The sequence below is a fragment of the Prinia subflava genome, chromosome 3 (assembly GCF_021018805.1).
Source record: "Prinia subflava isolate CZ2003 ecotype Zambia chromosome 3, Cam_Psub_1.2, whole genome shotgun sequence".
Lineage (NCBI taxonomy): Eukaryota > Metazoa > Chordata > Aves > Passeriformes > Cisticolidae > Prinia > Prinia subflava.
In genome coordinates this window covers 68,686,070-68,704,032 of record NC_086249.1, presented here as the reverse complement: position 1 = coordinate 68,704,032, position 17,963 = coordinate 68,686,070, and the positions used below count along the sequence as shown (strand labels likewise).

The following is a 17,963-nucleotide window of genomic DNA, read 5'->3' as shown; positions in this document are numbered from 1 at the left end:
TGAGATTAACTGAGGAACTACTAAAAACAACCACAAAAAATCCCCCATGATGAAATCTGAGTGCTACAAGAAATGCCATGGGGTCTGCCCACACCCACATCTCTGGAGACCGAATCTCGGAAATCTCTTGCTCAAATGACCCCAAGTTTTCACCACTTCATCACTTTCTATAACATCCCATGGATGTCACAGTAACCCAAAGCAGCACAATGATTTCAGAGCCCGTATGCTGCAGCCACAGGACCTGCAGTACACCCCAAGGTTCTGGTCCCACTCTCATCTGGGGACCTGGCCAGGCACTCCGCAGCTCCCATCTGCTGCACACAGATGGGCTTCCTCACACAGGAAACAAAAGCACGAGGAGGGGGGCTGCCACACATCCTTCTTGTGCCCCGGCATGCCCTAGACAGACTGTGACCAGGGCATACACTTCTCCTCAGGCACTCACATCCCCACTCTAGAAAGTGCCCTGGAAAACATGGGTTTTAAACTCAAGGGCCCTTCATAACTCTGCAGCAGAGCTGGTGCTCTGCTTTGCTCTAATTCTCATTGAGCCTTTTGCAGTCTGTGAAAATACAGACGCATGCTTAATAACCTATTTTTAAACAGATATGCAAAAATTTAAATGTTTAGACTATAATTTACATAAATATATTTCAAACCAAAACATTTTAAAATTATTTATTCCCTTTTAGCATGCTTAAGTGCTTTGCTAGATTGTGGCCAGACTGAAATTGAGCCAAAGGTGCATAAATCAAACCTTCAAAGAAATAAAACGTACACAAAGATCGTATTTGGTTGAGCAAATTTAGAAGAATGAAACCAACCATGAAGAAAAATTAGATTGGCTGCAAATTAATAAAGCACAGCTGGAATTATTCAATTCATCCATATTTGTTGCTTAAATGGCTCTGGGCTAAGTTTTGCAGGAAGAAGATACTTCAAGACTCAAGGGTCAATTGCTTTTGGAGACAAATTGACCTACAGAAATACACTTGTCTAATTTGGTTCTTGCAGTGAGGCAAGTCTACAGAAATATATAACCAAAAAAACAATTTTGATTCCAGTGAGCGACTATCAGAGGTCAAGTTTAAGGTTCCCATAAATTTACATATATACACTAAAAGATTAAGAACTTCTCAAGCTACTGAGTTTCTTTGCTAAAAGCAAAGGTAGATAAAATCTGAGAAGGAAACAATGCATGTGCTTATTCCACGTTCTGCTGGCTGGATACTATGCAGTCAGCTCATTGCATATTGCTGTGGCTAGGTCTGCAGTATTTCATAGGGTTTGGTCATACTCAGGAGTGCAAGTAACACTACTGCTGGCTCCTCCCAGAGCAAAGCTTCTTCAGATCATACAATCATTAATTTTAAATCAAATTTTATGGGGCAATTCAACTATTAATGGCTAAATGGTGTTACTACTATCAGTTATATATATATATCCAGTCACAAAGTTTGCAATGAGGTCTTGTGAACTGTTATCCATTCCAAATATAATGCTTTTCACCCAGGCAGGTTTTAAAGATTCGTACATTGGTATTTTTTCCTGTTCAAATTAGGAATGTACTTTATAAAATGGCACCAAAATGGACCAGTATTAAAATAGTAAAAAAGAAAAACATACTTAAAAATAGAAAAATATTTTAGATATACGCACTCCTTGAAGCTGGCATAAACCTCCCAAGAGATCTATAGAATTTAAGTCCAGAATTTACTTGGGAACATAATGAAAATTTCACTCTCAGATAACACTAACCTTGAAAGATACAGTATTTTTTTATTTTCAAGCTGCAGTCTTTTAAATTAAATCAAAGCAAAAATTGTGTTTCTAGTTGAATAACTTACGAGGGGTAAAAATTAAAAACTAAATTCACACATGTAATTGTAAATTATGAGAAATCTGATCATTGTATCACTGATAAATATATAGGAAATAGATACTGTTGTATGTAGAAAATACTTTCAGTAAGTTTTGATATGTTTTTCATTATTGCCAGGATCAATAGATAAATAAATGATTTGTCAAAAAATATATAAATCCTGACTGAGGTTACATTTAGAAAACACATTTCCTAGTGTGCAGAGTTGGTTTCAAACACATAAGTGTTCAGAAGGAAAGAAAATACAACCACTTTAAGCTTTTCAGTCCTCTTTTTTTACAGCCACATAAGTTTGGGATGTTTTCTACATTTATCTTCTCAAATCGTGGAACTAATCATATTTCTTATAAGTATATAAAAAACACGCTACATGGGGGATGTGCTGCCCTGTGACTTTCAATCTGCAGGGGCCCAAAAGTGTAACAATCACACAATCCAAACATGAGGGAGAGACTAATTTTACTGTTGGATCCCACGTGGGTTTTTGTTGTGAGTTAGGTTAGGAGAGAGGGCTTTTGTTTTATTTTGGTTGATCAGTTTTTTTGGTTGGTTGGTTTTTTGAAGTGAACCATTTCTTATTTTTTACATGATTAAGAAACTCTGTCTCCTCACAAGCCACTAAATAAAGAGAGCCTATAAGCTGAGGTAAACTTCTGACTAAATAAGGAACTTTTCATTAAAAGCAAGATGTTCAAAACTCTAGATAAGTAACTTCAAGTGCATCCAGAGCTTTAGGGGAGTGAATTTGTCTCAAAGTAGAAACATTCTGCTGTCTGTACAATATCACATAATTTTTATGATGCAGCAAGTTTAGACCCCACGTTTCAGTCTTATTTGTATGCCCAAAGAGGCTTTGGTGAGATTACCTGTATAGTCCTCTGAGTGCCATCAATGGTGACAGACAACAAGGGTGAAGCCAGGTTCCACTCGCTGGTCACATTCAGTTTCATCCCATCAACTTCCACCTGTTGTGACACCAAACAAGGCTGTTACCATGAAGACAGACAGAAAACTGATCTCAAGTTCATTACTGCATACAAAGCAGCAACCATTTTAAAACAGATGGCTCCCAAACAACCTGTCATGTTTACTGCTTCTGCCATAAAAGACAGGGTCCAACAACAGAGTCTTCCAGCTATCTCTGGGGAGAGGTGAAGGACCTGTGAACAGCTGCCTCTGAGCAGCAAGGTTTCAAGTGATTTCCAGCAAGTAACAAACAGCCATCCAACTTTTAAACCTATCTGGACATGCTACATTTACTGCAATTAGACAAGTAATGCATATAAATTCCAGTGACACCTTGCAACCCACACAACAGGGCTTGCATATAATATTCTCTCCAAGGACCAAGGAAGAACTTTTCCTATGCTTCTAATGAAGGGCTTTGCATTGTTATCTTAATTAATATGAGGCAGTAATTAATTCTTCGGCGTTTTGCCTCAAAGTCTAGAAAAACTTTGCAAATTCTGACATGTTTTCTTTCAATATACAGCTAATCAGAGAAATAAAATTTCTGACTTGAATGCCAATATGCTTACCCAGAAAGTTGGTTTTTTTTTAATCATACCATATTCATTATATAAAAATATTTCTAGGTGAAGAGCAAAAATTCTGAAAAAAGGGTAGATCAGCATAGCTGTAATGACACTTCTATCATTCTTCTGTTGTATTATACTGTTTAAAAAACACACATCACACATTCAACACTAGAAGAGCCTCAGAGAAAGAGATGGTTAACAAAAAGATTATTACATATGGACTAAAGTAATTGGTGATTAATATTTCTGGCATATTTTGAACGCTCATCATACTATTGAAGGTAGGTAACTATTATTTCAGTTCTATAATTTACTATAAGCAGAAGAAAAATCATGATTGACCGATTTCCTTCCACTCTCAAAATCCCCAAAGTATTTTCTAATCACTAAACTTCAGACAATAGTGATAACGACACAACTATTGCATACATTCTCAATAAACTAGAAAAAAATTCAGTGCATTTAGAATAAAAGCTGAGCATATCTTTTGAAAATAAAACTTATAAAGCCTACTCTTTTAAGTCTCAGACTTACCATTATTTGATCTAATAAGAAGCATCTTAGACAAAACCCATAACAGAGAAGTGCAGAGGAGCAGTGTGTAATTCAATAAATTTCACTTAAGAAGAAAAAGTTCTGGCTTAAAAAACACTCTAATTTTATAGACTTTAGTTTAGAACACAAAGTTTGCCTTCGTGATACAATTTACGCAATTTCCATGGGCTTTGACTATAAATAAAGTTATATGTAAAGAACAAGAAGAAAAACAAGTCATTTATAATGGTTCACCAATAGGCCAGATTAGCTGGCATGCTTCAGGTACTTTACACTGCTCCAGTGATGCAAACCAGCCACAAACCTGGCTTGAGTTAAGCCAGACGTGCAGCTGGTTTGCATTTCAAGAGCACTGCAGAGCAGCTGGAACACTCTTGTGAACCCAGCCCACTCTCAGTAAACGTGTATCAGCAAATACTGTCTTTATTGAGAACAGGAGAAACATCTGAAAAAGACTTTCCAAATGGAGAAAAACAAATCCAGTGCTCTGTCTCAACCGTCTTTGATTACCAACTGAACTTTGGTAAGGCAATCATTTAAAAAGTTCTGTCACTATTGCTAAAACCAGAAAAAGACTGTCTGCACTGGAGTCTGGGTCTGAAAACATCATTTACCATGTGTCTCCAGGGACAGAGGTGAGACAGCATCAAAGCAGACCAGGCTAGTGGTCACCAAAAGAACCTTCCAGTATACACCATACTGCTTGTGGCAGTGTAGGATTTACATGCAGCCTCAGAGAAAATCTATAGCTGCTATATACAGTTCTAGCAAAGGATGTCTCAGGGGCAGGATGCAAGTCAATACTTCCACAACAAACTCAATTTAATCATTAGCTCTCTGTCACTGTACAGATGAGCAAAAGAGGAGTAAACTAAGTGTGTCACAGTGGTAAATGACCTGTCCAAAATCCCTCACCAGGGTCTATACAAATCTTGCCATTCTTGATTCTAGATTACATTAGTATCAAAATATTTCTGGTGGAAACTACCCTGAAAGGAAAGAGCAAGTAGATGCTAAGTCTAAACAAACCGTGGCACTGTAGGCTGCTTATGTGCAACAGAGAAACCAGCAGATAATATATTGCCACTATTATGGTTTCTCTATTTAGAGGTTCAGGGGAAGGGTTGTATGAACTAAAGCTTATCCCATAAACTGCAGCAGTCTTCTCACAGAATGGAGCTACAGGGTCTTAGCTGCCTTCACCTGCAGCTCACCATGGTACGTGCAACTGGGGAAGATCACAGAAATCACAAAATACTCCTAGTTGGAAGGGATCCATGAGGATCACTGAGTTCAACTCTTAAAGTTAATGGTCTATACAGGAATCTGCCCCACCTCCTTTGCATTATTAGCACCATGTGTAACCAACTGATGATGTGAAGCCAAGAGAATGCCAAGGAAATTTGGCTATCTATGCTTCAATAGGTAGGATGGCAAAGACAGGACGTCAAGATATCAAAGCAAATGAATGAGGACTCAGGATAAAACATTTACCATGTAGTTACTTTTACTACAAATGAAGGAAAAGGCAGGGGTGGAGGGGAAGATGGGATACAGCATGCCAAAAACCAGATGGGGATTGATATCAAGCCAATACCTTATCTAATAGTGCAAGCCTTCTTTCTGCAGCTCAACAGCCAACAGCCTAGCAAGGCCAGCAGGTAGAAATAGGGGAAGAGAGAAGACGGTAGAAGAACTTGTCAGAAGTTTGCATTTGCCTTCATTCCTCCTCTAGCAATGGATATCATAACTGAACATAATAAATACTGCAATAAACTCAAGATCTTTTTGCTTTAGAGCTGGGGGTTGAGGGAAGGGTTTGGGGTGTGAAGGGGAACATGGGGATTAACAAATGACATTACACTGACTACTTCCCATCTTACTTTGTTTCTGTGTTCCTAAGAGAGCCAAGAACAAATCACCATTCCATGGATGCTAATACTTGAACTGCAGGGAGAAGATGCCATCAATTCACTCCTGCACTGGGTCACATTTTGCTTTGCACCACACCCATATAGTATAGCTTTATCCTTAACTACTCAGTTCCAAGTATACACATATGTGTATGTGTGTCTACAGTAACTGTGATTGCATTGCTGCACTACAGCCACGTGACATGGTGGTGATGAATTATTCCTTTTTTAAAAGGTTTGTTCGTCCCTATTTGAGGACATAAAAGATAAAAGCAGCCACAGTCCTTTACAGTTTATTTCCAATTCAAAAGCTACCATAAATGAGGTCTCAGAAAGAAGAGTGACAAGTCCAAGACACAACGCTAGAAGGTCAACAGCTTACCCCACTGTCACAACTTTGCAGACTTTTGCTGGCATGCACCTGAACTACACAAGTAGCAGCCCCTTCACCTCTTGTGGAGTGAGTTCCTGATGTTCAGCATGATAGGTACCAGCTAACCAATAGTGCAAAGAGCTGCAAAGCATAATCTGCATTCAATTTCCTTTAGAGAACATAATTTGGCATTCCGTGTGCATGTCAGGCAATTAAAGAAGGCAGCACAAGCTTGAGTGTTACAGCCCTGTTAATTTACTAATGCAGAGCCTCGCGTACATCTGGCACATGTCACTTCTTTTCTCCTGGAAATGAAGGTGGTTTTCCAGGAGACTAGAGGGCAGCTGAAGCATTTGTTTCCTGCCTGATGCTTCGACACATTATGCCTGAAGTTCCTCATGCCAGCCTTGAGTCTTACTAACTTAAGTCTGCAGATTTAATCCCATGGTTTCAATTCTGCCTCTCAGCATGGTGTTTAACTCAAGAGTCCTGGCCCTAACTACTTGGCTATGCCACCCTTAGCCATAGTACTTACAGCCCTTAATTCTACCTCTTGCTATAATGGAAGCGATGGCATTCTTAGTCAATCAGATCTACAAAATGAAAAATCTGCAGACCTGCCTTGCTGAAGTCTTTCTCTGATCAAGACAGCTGCCCACGAAGATGTACTTTTCAGGAAAACAGACACTACTCTTCACAGGATACATATGAATATTCACTGTCATAGCCTCCACTCCCTTCAACTGGCATTAATCTAAGGCACATCCAGTGAGCAGCAAGGGCTCTGCAAAGTGAACCTTAAAATCATTCCTGCAAGGAAGAAACAATAACAGCAAGCATAACTCTTGTAAATGTGAAGTAGCTCATATGTTTGAGGACTTTGTTCAACCCTACATAAAGCTCTCTTCTTCTGCAGAAAAAGTAACTGTCTCAAGCAGAAGACTCTTTGCTTCCATTACTGTTAACTGCACCATCCACGCCAGAACAGCAAGGTGAGTCTTCATATTTTTACCCATCAGGTAAAAGATAGATATTGGTTCTCGTGCAGAAGAAGGGGTGACCAGAGAACTTGTGGCACAGTGTGACTACAGAAGGTCCAGCCATAGGCAGCAATATTCGGTACCGGCCTGCAGTGACCTCAGACTAAGCCAAATTGAGCTGGATAAAGCAGCTTTTGGTTCCCAAACAGTTTTCACAAAATGCATGGAAATCTCATCTAATCTATGGTCCAGCCAATGGAGAAGCAGATGGGAATGGAAGAGAAAAGGCAAGTGAAAACTGTCCTCTATCAAAGCTATCATCCCTTACCTTTTGCAACCTCGAGATTGCGAGGAAAATCTTTATGGGGCTGGTGAGCCCAAGACTTCTTTTAGAAGCATGACACATGAAACCCTAGGCACTTGGTAAAATATTTTGCTAGTTTTTAATGTAAAAGAATTTCACAGTCAGCAGAAGAGTTCAGACACTATGTTGCATCTCTATATTCCCGAGCAAATAACCACAATACACTTTCTTATGAAAATTACTGGCTATCTGGAGCCTGCAAGAACATGTGGTAATTTGCAGAGTTGTCTTGGAAACGATTGGGTCTTCTTTTACAACTTGCTCTAACTTCCCCACACTGTCTTTAAGAACCTCAAACAAAATCAGAGTCATATTTGCCACATTAGGAAACAGCAGCAACCAAATAGCACTTCACAGGTTGTCATTCATAAATGCAAATGAATTATGCATAAATACAAAGAAACCCAGTTAGATTTCCCATGTGAGCAGTTCTTATTAGTTAAGCTCCTTCTTGTATATGCTTTATCTGGTGTTCTTTGATCTGTATTTGCTAGTGACCCAGGGTCTGGTAACTCTCAAAAGTGTTTGACATTTTCCAGGACCATGTCCTGGAAGAGGTGACAGTATACTCTTGTTGAGTTTACAGATGGCACAAAACTGGACAGAACATTCGAGAGCAGGGCTGTCATCCTGGGGGACTAGACAAGCAAGAGGAAGGGGCTAATGAAAACTTTGTGAAATTCAAGACTAATTTTTAAGTCCAACATGTGAGAAGGATGAACCTATCAGAAAGATGCATTGTGACCTGACTGGCTAGGGAGCAGCTCTGTGGAGAAGGACTTGGAAGATGTGGGCAGACATGTCATCAGCAGGACGTGACAGAGTCAGCAGGATGCCTTGGCACCAAAAGTTGTTATCAGTGCCCTGTGCTCTGTTAGCAGAGGTGTAGCCTGTAGATAGAGGGAGGTCATCAGATCCTTCCACTCAAAACTCAGACCACAGCAAATACTGTGCCTACAAGACAGACATCAACTTTGGTCAGTGTTACAAAGTTTCCATTAGCCCATTGCTCTTGCCTGGCTAGGTCCCACTGGGTGGCAGCATTGCCCTTGACTGCATTGAGCTCTTTCTCCAATTCTGCCTTGTGTATCTCTTAGGACCTGCACTCCCACTGCTGCCTCCAGGTATTGATGCGGTTGACGAACACGACCGGTCACAATCCAGACCCTTGCGGTGATCTCCGAGCAGAGTACAACCTGTTAACCATGGCCCACTGAGTCTGACCACTCAACTGGCTTTTCATCTTGATAGGTGAGATGACGCCAAAAGACTTGTTAAAGTCCAGGTAAATGACATTCACTGCTCTCCCCTAGACCACAAATCATGCCAATTTATCAAACAGGTCTCTCAGGTTGACACCACTTCAGGTGGGATGTCACCAGAGCAAAGTAGAGAGGCAGCATCACCTTCCAGTCATCCACCTGCTGGTCATGCTGTTTTTGATGCAGCTCATGATACTACTGGCTCCTGTGAAGCCTCTCATCCAGCAGCACCCCCAAATCCTTCTCAGTATGTCTGCTTTCAATCCATTTATCCCCCAGCCTGTACTGATACCTGAAGCTGTCCCAACGCAAGTGCAGCACCTTGCATAAGTAAAGAATACATTGACATCCACTAGCCTGGTGTCCAGAATCTGTAGCCTGCTAATCTTTTTCGTCACTTCCTTCAGGATCCTAAAAAATGCCGTGACATTTATTTCATGGTTGTCACAGCCAAGACTATCTTTGGTATCACCTCTTCAACCAGTTCTTCCTTGGAAGTGAGTCGCAGATCAGGGTGTGTCAACAGTTCACCCATCCAGTACCAGTATCAAACAGTTATCCCAAACACCTTTCAGAAAACTTGCACCATTCATCCCATATATTGCCCTTCCAGAAGATGTCGGGTCCCCGTGACTAGCACATCCTATGACAGAGATTTCCTTCAGTTGTTTAGAGAAGTCTTAGTCTACTTTCCCACCTAGATTAGGAGACTATACTATGCTATTTTAATTTTTTTTTAATTGATCAAGCCAGTGATCTTCACCTGGTCAAGTGATTTCCTAGTTTGGACTTAGGAAAACTTAGCTTTCAGTTTCTCTGTAGGCACAGAATGATTTGCTTTCCCAAAAAAGATGGCAAATTTCTAAATAGATGGTTTTCTCTCCTCTCTAGTTAAGGATCCTTCTTGCCTCCAAGCACAGTTGTATCTCTGCTTCTTAAGCTCTGCCCAGTCATACATGCACACACTGTGCTTGCCAGTGCTAGGTCCTGGTGCTGGATGTGTCCTGGAGCACTGACAGGATTGACATCCACACCAGCAACATGTACCTGCCCCTTTGTCACCATCACCATCCTGGCCTGCATGCATACTGCCACTAAAACCCCAATTTACATGCACAGTCATACAGGCAGGGAAATCCATAGAGAGCACTTTCAAGATGACTGCTCTCAACTCAGTGAAAGAGAACTTAATGATTCAGAGTCCCTTGGGAAACCACCTTTATTCATAAAGGGTCCAGAAAGGCTGGACATATTTTAAGATGGAAATCTTAAAGGTGCGGGAGCAGGACATCGCTATGTACCGAAAGACAAGCTGGCAGGGAAGATCAGCCTGGCTGAACAGGGAGCTTTTGCTGGAACTCAGGGGAAAAAATGAGAGTTTTTGACCTTTGGAAGAAGGGGCAGCAAACTCAGGAAGAGTACAAGAATCAAGTAGAGAGAAAATTAGAAAGGCGAAAGCTCAGCTAGAACTCAATCTGGCCACTGCTGTGAAATATAATAAAAAGTGTTTTTATAAATACATTAACAACAGAAAGGTAGGCCAAGGAAAATCTCCATCCTCTATTGGATGCTAAGGGGAACATTGTAACCAAGGAAAAGGCTGAGGTAGTTAATAGCTTCTTTGCCCCAGTCTTTGACAGAAGGACTGGTTTTCCTCAGGACAACTGGCCCCTGAGCTGGTAGTCAGGGACAGGGAGCAGAGCAGAGCCCCTGCAATCCAGCAGGAAGCAGTCAGTGACCTGCTGTGCCACTGAGGCACTCACAACTCCATGGGGCTGATGGGATCCATCCAAGGGTGCTGAGGAGCTCCTGGAAGAGCTCACCAAGCCCCTCTCAACCATTTATCTCCAGTCCTGGTTAGCTGAGGCGGTCCCACATTGGCCAGTGTGATGCCTGGATAAAAAAAGGGTCGGAAGGAGGGCCTGGGGAAGGACAGGCCAGTCAGCCTGACCTCAGTGCCTGGGCAGGTTTTGGAACAGATCATCTCGAGTGCCACCACACAGCACGGACAGCACAACCAGGGCATCAGGCCCAGCCAGCAGGAGTTAAGGAAAGGCAGGTCCTGCTTGACCAACCTGGTCTCCTTTTATGACCAGGTGACCACCTAGGGGATGAGGGCAAGGCTGTGGGTGTTGCCTACCTGGACCGCAGTAACGCCTTTGCTACTGTCTCCCACAGCAGCCTCCCGGAAAAGCTGGCTTTGTGCTATGGTTTAGCTGACAATGTGTGTTCAGTTACAGGTTGGACTCATTGATCCTGGAGTCAATGATTATGAATGAGTATGATCCTTAATGAGTCAATGATTTTATACAATTTTTCTTCTTTCTTAAAATGACGATGAAATTAGGTAGATGGACGCTTTCTTTAGCACGCTTAGTTGTCATAGAATTTTGCTTATCACAAATACCAATGGTCTAAAAACCTGAAATATTAGTTGCCAGAAAAAGTGCATGAAAGAGCATATAGGACATAGAGAGATCCTGTGGCCAACAGTGTGGTATATCGACAAATGTATAAAAATGTCATAAAAAGAAGTTCCTTTAAGCCCCAAACGGTAAAAACTGAATTCACTGATGCTTATATGACAGCAATTTCTTTGATTCAAATTAACCAGCTGTTTTATCTTGTATTTTCAGTTATTGACAATATATTCACATCAGATTAGCAGATTGACCTTTTTTCTTTTCTTCAAGTGACTGTAAGGTTAGCCTTTTGGACTTTTGAAGTGGTTGGCCAGATACTTTCAAAAGGAAGTTAAAGTATGTGAGTTTCAATCTCATTAAAAAGGCCTTTTTTTTTAAACAAACTTTCCTTTTGTTCATATCAGCACTTACTTTTTTAAAAGACCCCAAGAGAGAGTTCCAGTCTATAGATCACTTGTCCTGAAGAAAGCTCTGTTAACTATTTATAGATCATGTCCTTTTGTACCGAACTAGATCAAGCAATTTATTCAGTGCATGACTGCAGGAGAGAAATTCATTTGCTCTAAGTGTCATCAAGGCAGCCTTTTACCTGCTATGAACAAGACCAGATGAGCTGAATTGCTGGGCTTTTACTTCAAATGCACGTTTTGACATTGTGTGGGGTGCCGTCATAACTTTCAAGTTTTCAAAGTATTAAGCACATTCACAGAATGGGCAGTCCTCAATCACAAGAGCAGCAAATAGCACATAACCACTAGAATAAATCAAACACATGTGCACACATTGAAATTATCTCTCTTTTCTTTAAAGTAGCACTTATAGATGCAAATTACCATTAGCTGCTTTGGTAGATCTCACTTTAGAAATGGGAGCATGCCAGCAGAGAGACCAAGGAAAAGAGCACACAACAGGCATCAGCTCCTCAGCTTAACAACAACAGAATCAAAACAAAAGGAGAGAGAGAAGTGATGGCCTTCATCACCTCTAATCAGCAAGGGCTTTCTTCGAGCATTCACCAGGGAAGTGATCGTCTCTGCAAAACCTAGTAGAGGCTGTATGCAACAAAAACACTTCACTGCAGCAAATGCTTTGTTTTACTCCTTCAGTTTTCCTTATGGAGTCATTATTAAAATGACATCTCGTACTTGTAACCTGCCTAAGCCCACTAAGGCTACAAAAAGGGGGGGCTGGGTGTGCGCAGAAGTTAAAAATACATCAAGAAAATAAAACAGTGATTAAAAATAATTGACATCTGCTGGCAACAGCTTTAGACACAAAAAGTACAGCTGTACAGGTTTGGGGGAATATGGGTGCCTATTGTTATTGGATCAGCGTGGAAAAGAAGAAAGAACATGACTTGCTTTCCTTTTCACTTTGTTCTACAGAGACAAATGCCCTGGCTCTGCCCAGCTAAACACACTCCAATCTGGCTACAGATAGTGCTCCTAGATGGCTGAAAAATCATGCAGGTGGTTCAAACAGTATTGCTATCATGTGCATACTGGGCAGTTTGAAAGCTGCATTGCACTCAGCTTTCTTGTTTGATAGGATAATCTGTTGAGGATATTCTTGTTTTCTATCTTGAATTGTGGTTTAGCATAGGGACCAATGACAGGATTTGGGTGACTAGGATTATTATGCTGGGAGCTAAAAACACATCAATTAATAGATTGTGATAAGGTAGACAGAGCTGGTTTAGTAGCTATTGAGTCATGATTCATGTCTATATACTGAAATTATTAAGCAAGCCTGATTCCAAAATGACTTTGAGCTGCTGAGTTTCCATTCTTCACTTCAGAGGCACACAGAGATCCCAAGCCCTATCCCACTTGACAGTATAAATTCTCAAAGAGTAGAATGACATTATCATACCAAAGTGCCACTACAAAACACGACAGACTAAAACTCATACTACCCTTTTAGAAAAACCACATTTTGGAATACATTTCTTTCTTTTTAAGTATTCACCTAATACATATATTCATTTAGTGAATATTCATTTGATTCTGTGAAAGCTATGTTATAAGGATACACAAGCTAAGACGGATTCTACCTTTTTTTTTTAATAGACTGTATCAGCAGAAGCTGGATCTCAAGCTTAGAGTCAAGAATTACTGAATTACTGTATTGATTGCCAATGTGCTGCTGACAAGTCACATGTAAGTCTCAAGTCCCTAATTTTTGTTTTCATAATTAGGAGAGGGGTGGGAGTTAACCTGGCCAGTGATGAACTCCCAGTACTACCGCCCAGATATCAAAAACTGGTTCCTACCGGCCTTCTTTCTATCGTCTTTCTATCGTCTTTCTATCGTCTTTCTATCGTCTTTCTATCGTCTTTCTATCGTCTTTCTATCGTCTTTATCGTCTTTCTATCGTCTTTATCGTCTTTCTATCGTCTTTATCGTCTTTCTATCTTATCGTCTTTCTATCGTCTTTATCGTCTTTCTATCTTATCGTCTTTCTATCTTATCGTCTTTCTATCTTATCGTCTTTCTATCTTATCGTCTTTCTATCTTCTTTCTAAACTGAACATTATGCATTAGGTAGACTTCCATGTCTCATCTAAACAAAACATACCGCAGCAATTGGAAAAGCATTTGTAACCATGAGGATCGTATCCATCAGCTGAGAAGTGCTGTATTTCACACACCACTTACAACTTGATACAGAGATCCAACAAAATTGGCAAGCACCAAAACAGCCAATAAAAAAGAACAGCACCACTTCATTATATTTGGAAGTTGTATTCCACCTCGGCCTAGTTATGTAGGGTGGATGCTCAGACTGGACACAGTCTGCCACTGATTTAAATTACTTTTCCCATTGTACTACCATGGCAGCAAGTCCATATTCTCTCCGAATTAGTAAACAGCTAGAATAAGCAATAGTTAAAAAAAAAAAAAAAAAAAGAAAAAAATGTCTTTGATTTGACATTGTCTAGTGACAAGAAGAAAGTACAGTGGGCAACTGGGTATGGATTTCATCCAGCAGTTCCAACCTGCTACTCTCAGCTGTCACAACAGGATATAGGTCAACACCAGTCCTTTGGATATACCCAGTCCAAGGTTATTCACCACTTCAACTAAATCAACTAAAAGCTTCACATGCAAAATATTTGCTGTTGTATATCTCCTCCAGACTGCCCCAGATGGTTCAGAACAATAAGCATATCATAGAATCAAACCTGATTCTTTCAAAAGGCAAATCTCTTTTGATCTTATCTGCAATGTCCTTTGATCAAATAGCCAAAAAGATCACTTCTGTATGCTCTACCAAGCATTTGGATTAAGGTACACAATAAAATTGTAACAGCTAGACTAGCTCTAATGTTCCTCAAGTATAAGAAAAAGTGTTTATAGGAGACCTTTTCTTTGAGCTAGAGGATTTAAGTGGACTTTCATTTTAGAATTAAAAATACGCATTGAGGAAGAAGAGTCTAGATGCAATAAAAATACCTATAAATCTATTCCCATTGTTTGGTTACTTTCAAGGCTTCATAACCAAAGCAAGTGGTTTTATCTGATAACTTTTCAGAAGCTGGTGAGAAGTAATACCATCACAAAATCCTTACCAAACCCATTCCATCATTTCCTGCTCCCCAGCCACACGCTTGCATCATCTCTCTTGGGCATATTTGACCAATACCAAGAGAAAAATACTCATTTTTATCAAAACACACCAGCCATCTTACAGGGAAAAGGAAGAAATGTAAGGAATTAGTAGTCACAGTAGGTAAGTGTATTGCCTCTTTAGAAACCCCTTCTCTAGCTTTAAAATAAACGCAGAATAGAGAATAAGAATGTCATCACTCCAGATGTGTCAGTGATAAATAGAAAAGGGAAAAACACAGGCCAGTGCACAGGGGATAAGGATGCAAAGCTGACACAGCAGGTAAAAGATGAGCTATCACAAGAGTCATAAGCCACTTACACAAAAGAGGAAATGCAAAAAAGTTTTAAAGTGTTTCCATATGCAGAACAAATCAAGTCATGTAGCAATGTAAAAAAGATGTTTGCATCTAATGCTATTTACCTTAGAAGTTAATGGGATTGCATTGTTTATGTTAACAAACTGATTACCATGAATTCACTCAAAAGGCATAAAAGTAATGTGTGTGAATAGACACCTCTTCAAATTCAGTATTTCCTCATGGTTCCAACTACTTACATTTAAATAGGCAACAGTGGCTTGCCACTGACTTTTACTGGGCTAAATCCAAATCCACCATGCTAACGAAACCATTGTTAAATAAGAAACTATTTTCTTTTTAAAAGCCATATAAATTAAATTTGAGTTCCTTTTTATGTTTTAGGTTGAACAATTTTAATTACATTTTTAGTACATTAAAGTTGATATGGAAACTGTTCCACAAGTTGTTTGGAACATTCAGTTTTCCGATCTACGTAAATGTAGGGGAAAAAATGAAGTGCACACCCTGAAATAATTTGGCATTAGAGACAGATTACCTACATCCTTTAGCATTAAACAAAGACCATTTCCTTAACAGAGAAACCTCATGAAGTGATTATGATACTGCAGCTACAAAATTGCAGTCAGCACCTGCTAAACAACCTCTTTATTTTAATCACCTATAAATATTCAGACTTTGGACAAATCAAAAATACATGTCTTTTAAATGGCTGTCAAAAAGAACAGAGTGAGTTTTACACTGTCCAAAATAAAACATTCAATCACCACACATTAAGCTGCATATTTACTACAACACTGATATTATGGAGATATGATCTAGATATCAATTAGATGTCAGATTAGAAGAAAATGCACAGAAAATACCTAACAATCACGACTCTGCTTCTCAGGCAGCAACAGAAGGGGCACCCTGACACTACAATTGCCTTTGCTGGTTTAAATATCATGGGAAATATATATATATATATATATATATATATATATATTTTTTTTTTTTTTTTTTTTTTTTTTTAAATTTTTTTTTTAGGTTTTGTCACAAAAAGCTTGTGTTTTATAGAACTGTACTAGGGTGCTACCTCTAAAAACATTTCGGGACCTTTCAGAAAGTCCACTAATATTTCTTAACCAGATTTTCTATCAACTTTTTCTAAAAACTTAGAAGACAAGACAAAGTCTTTCATTCTAGCAGCCATCACTTCATACTCTCCAGTGTAGCTGTAAAACATCAATGAAACGGGAAAATGGGGGAGGTTTACCTGTGGATCCTCACACTTTCATATTTAAAGTCCTAGAAGTGACAACACTTTCCCACTTTCTCCCAGCACTTTTAAATGAGGGGCCAATTCCTGAGCCCAGTAAATCTGTCTGGGCTCCAACACATATTGCAGAAAATATCCTGTGTAAGAGATGGGGACCCTTGTACACTCTTATAGACTCCACTAGCCCAGTCATTTAAAGCGGTCCTCGCACAAGAACAGAGATGCTCCATTCAGGGACAAAAGAATCAAGCAAGTCTATAAGAGAAATTCCTCCTTGTCTTTGGAGACTGGAGAAGAGTTCAATGCAAGGAATGCAATGATTCTGAACTAATTTTGCTCTCTTATTCACATTAAACTTTGCCAGGGGCATCTCTGCTTTTAAGGGGTTAAGTCAGTCCAAATCACTCACCTTTCTACACAAGGACAGTATACCCATACAGCATACAAGCAACTGCAGTTTACCTCCAATGACAGGATATGGGGGAGCAATCACCCGATCTCAATTTATTTCAAGAAGTGAGAAACTCATTCTCACTAAGAATGAAGATTTAACTTTGACATTATAACAGTAAACAGCTGGAAGCACCACAGAGACTGAACAGACCACATTAAAGATTTTGCTCCATACAAGCTTTAAGCCCAAAAATAAGAGAAAATATAACTACACAAGGCATGCTTTGAGATCCAGGCCTTCAGAAGACTGCATCTAAAATCCAGAGATTCAGTGTAGCTGGAAACTGAAAATTTATGAAATGGTCAATGAAATAAAGCAAAAAGACTGTCTGAATATTTCTTAATAGCTTGAAAGGTTATGTGCAAGTCTATCAGCAGGAAATATAATACAGTGCAAATAGCAGGCAAAATGAAAAAATTAAGTAGAAGACAAAAAGTGTTTAACAGCTCAATAACTTAAAAAAAAAAAAAAAACCTAAAAGAAAGTTGCAAACTTTGGGGAAAATGTTCAGTAACATTTTCCCCAAAAGAAAAAACACCAGCAATTGACAAAAGAAATTTGGATTCAATAAAATAACTACTGTAAAACAAGGTCAAAAAGGCAAGGGACACAATTTCGGAGCAGGGAAATCATAGTCCCCATCTATACAGAGGCCCTACTGAGAAAATCATTGTAACAAAGCTAACTTCACACATGAGAAAAATCAAACAGATCCTAAGTGGTAGGGAGAGGGCTATAAAGAGCTTGGTACCATCGTGTGTCTGTAATTCAAGGCCTCATTATTCAAAAGGTGGTGAGGAATCGAGAACAGCAGAGACAGCAACAAGGACTGAAGTGAGCTTGAATATACTGCTATGAAAAACAGCAAAACGTTGGAAGAGAGAGCCTCCCAATTATTAGTGACAGAATATCACAACATCACACTTGCTTCCCTCCAGCACCACCATGTCCAATGTGTTGACTTATAGATGAACTTTGGCAAACAAAGGACAGTCAGGAATAACAAGTTCCAAAATCTCCTACAGGT

The 17,963-nt window shown here is 39.6% G+C and overlaps 1 protein-coding gene across 1 annotated transcript in view; it reads right to left on the bottom strand.

Annotated features, from left to right (window-relative positions):
* PCCA (propionyl-CoA carboxylase subunit alpha) overlaps window positions 1-17,963 on the bottom strand; it is a 275,454-nt gene that overhangs the window by 68,406 nt on the left and 189,085 nt on the right. Inside the window, exon 20 of the mRNA XM_063392367.1 lies at window positions 2,752-2,850. Within this exon, the coding sequence (XP_063248437.1) occupies window positions 2,752-2,850 (99 nt within the window). The remainder of the gene's footprint in view (window positions 1-2,751; window positions 2,851-17,963) is intronic.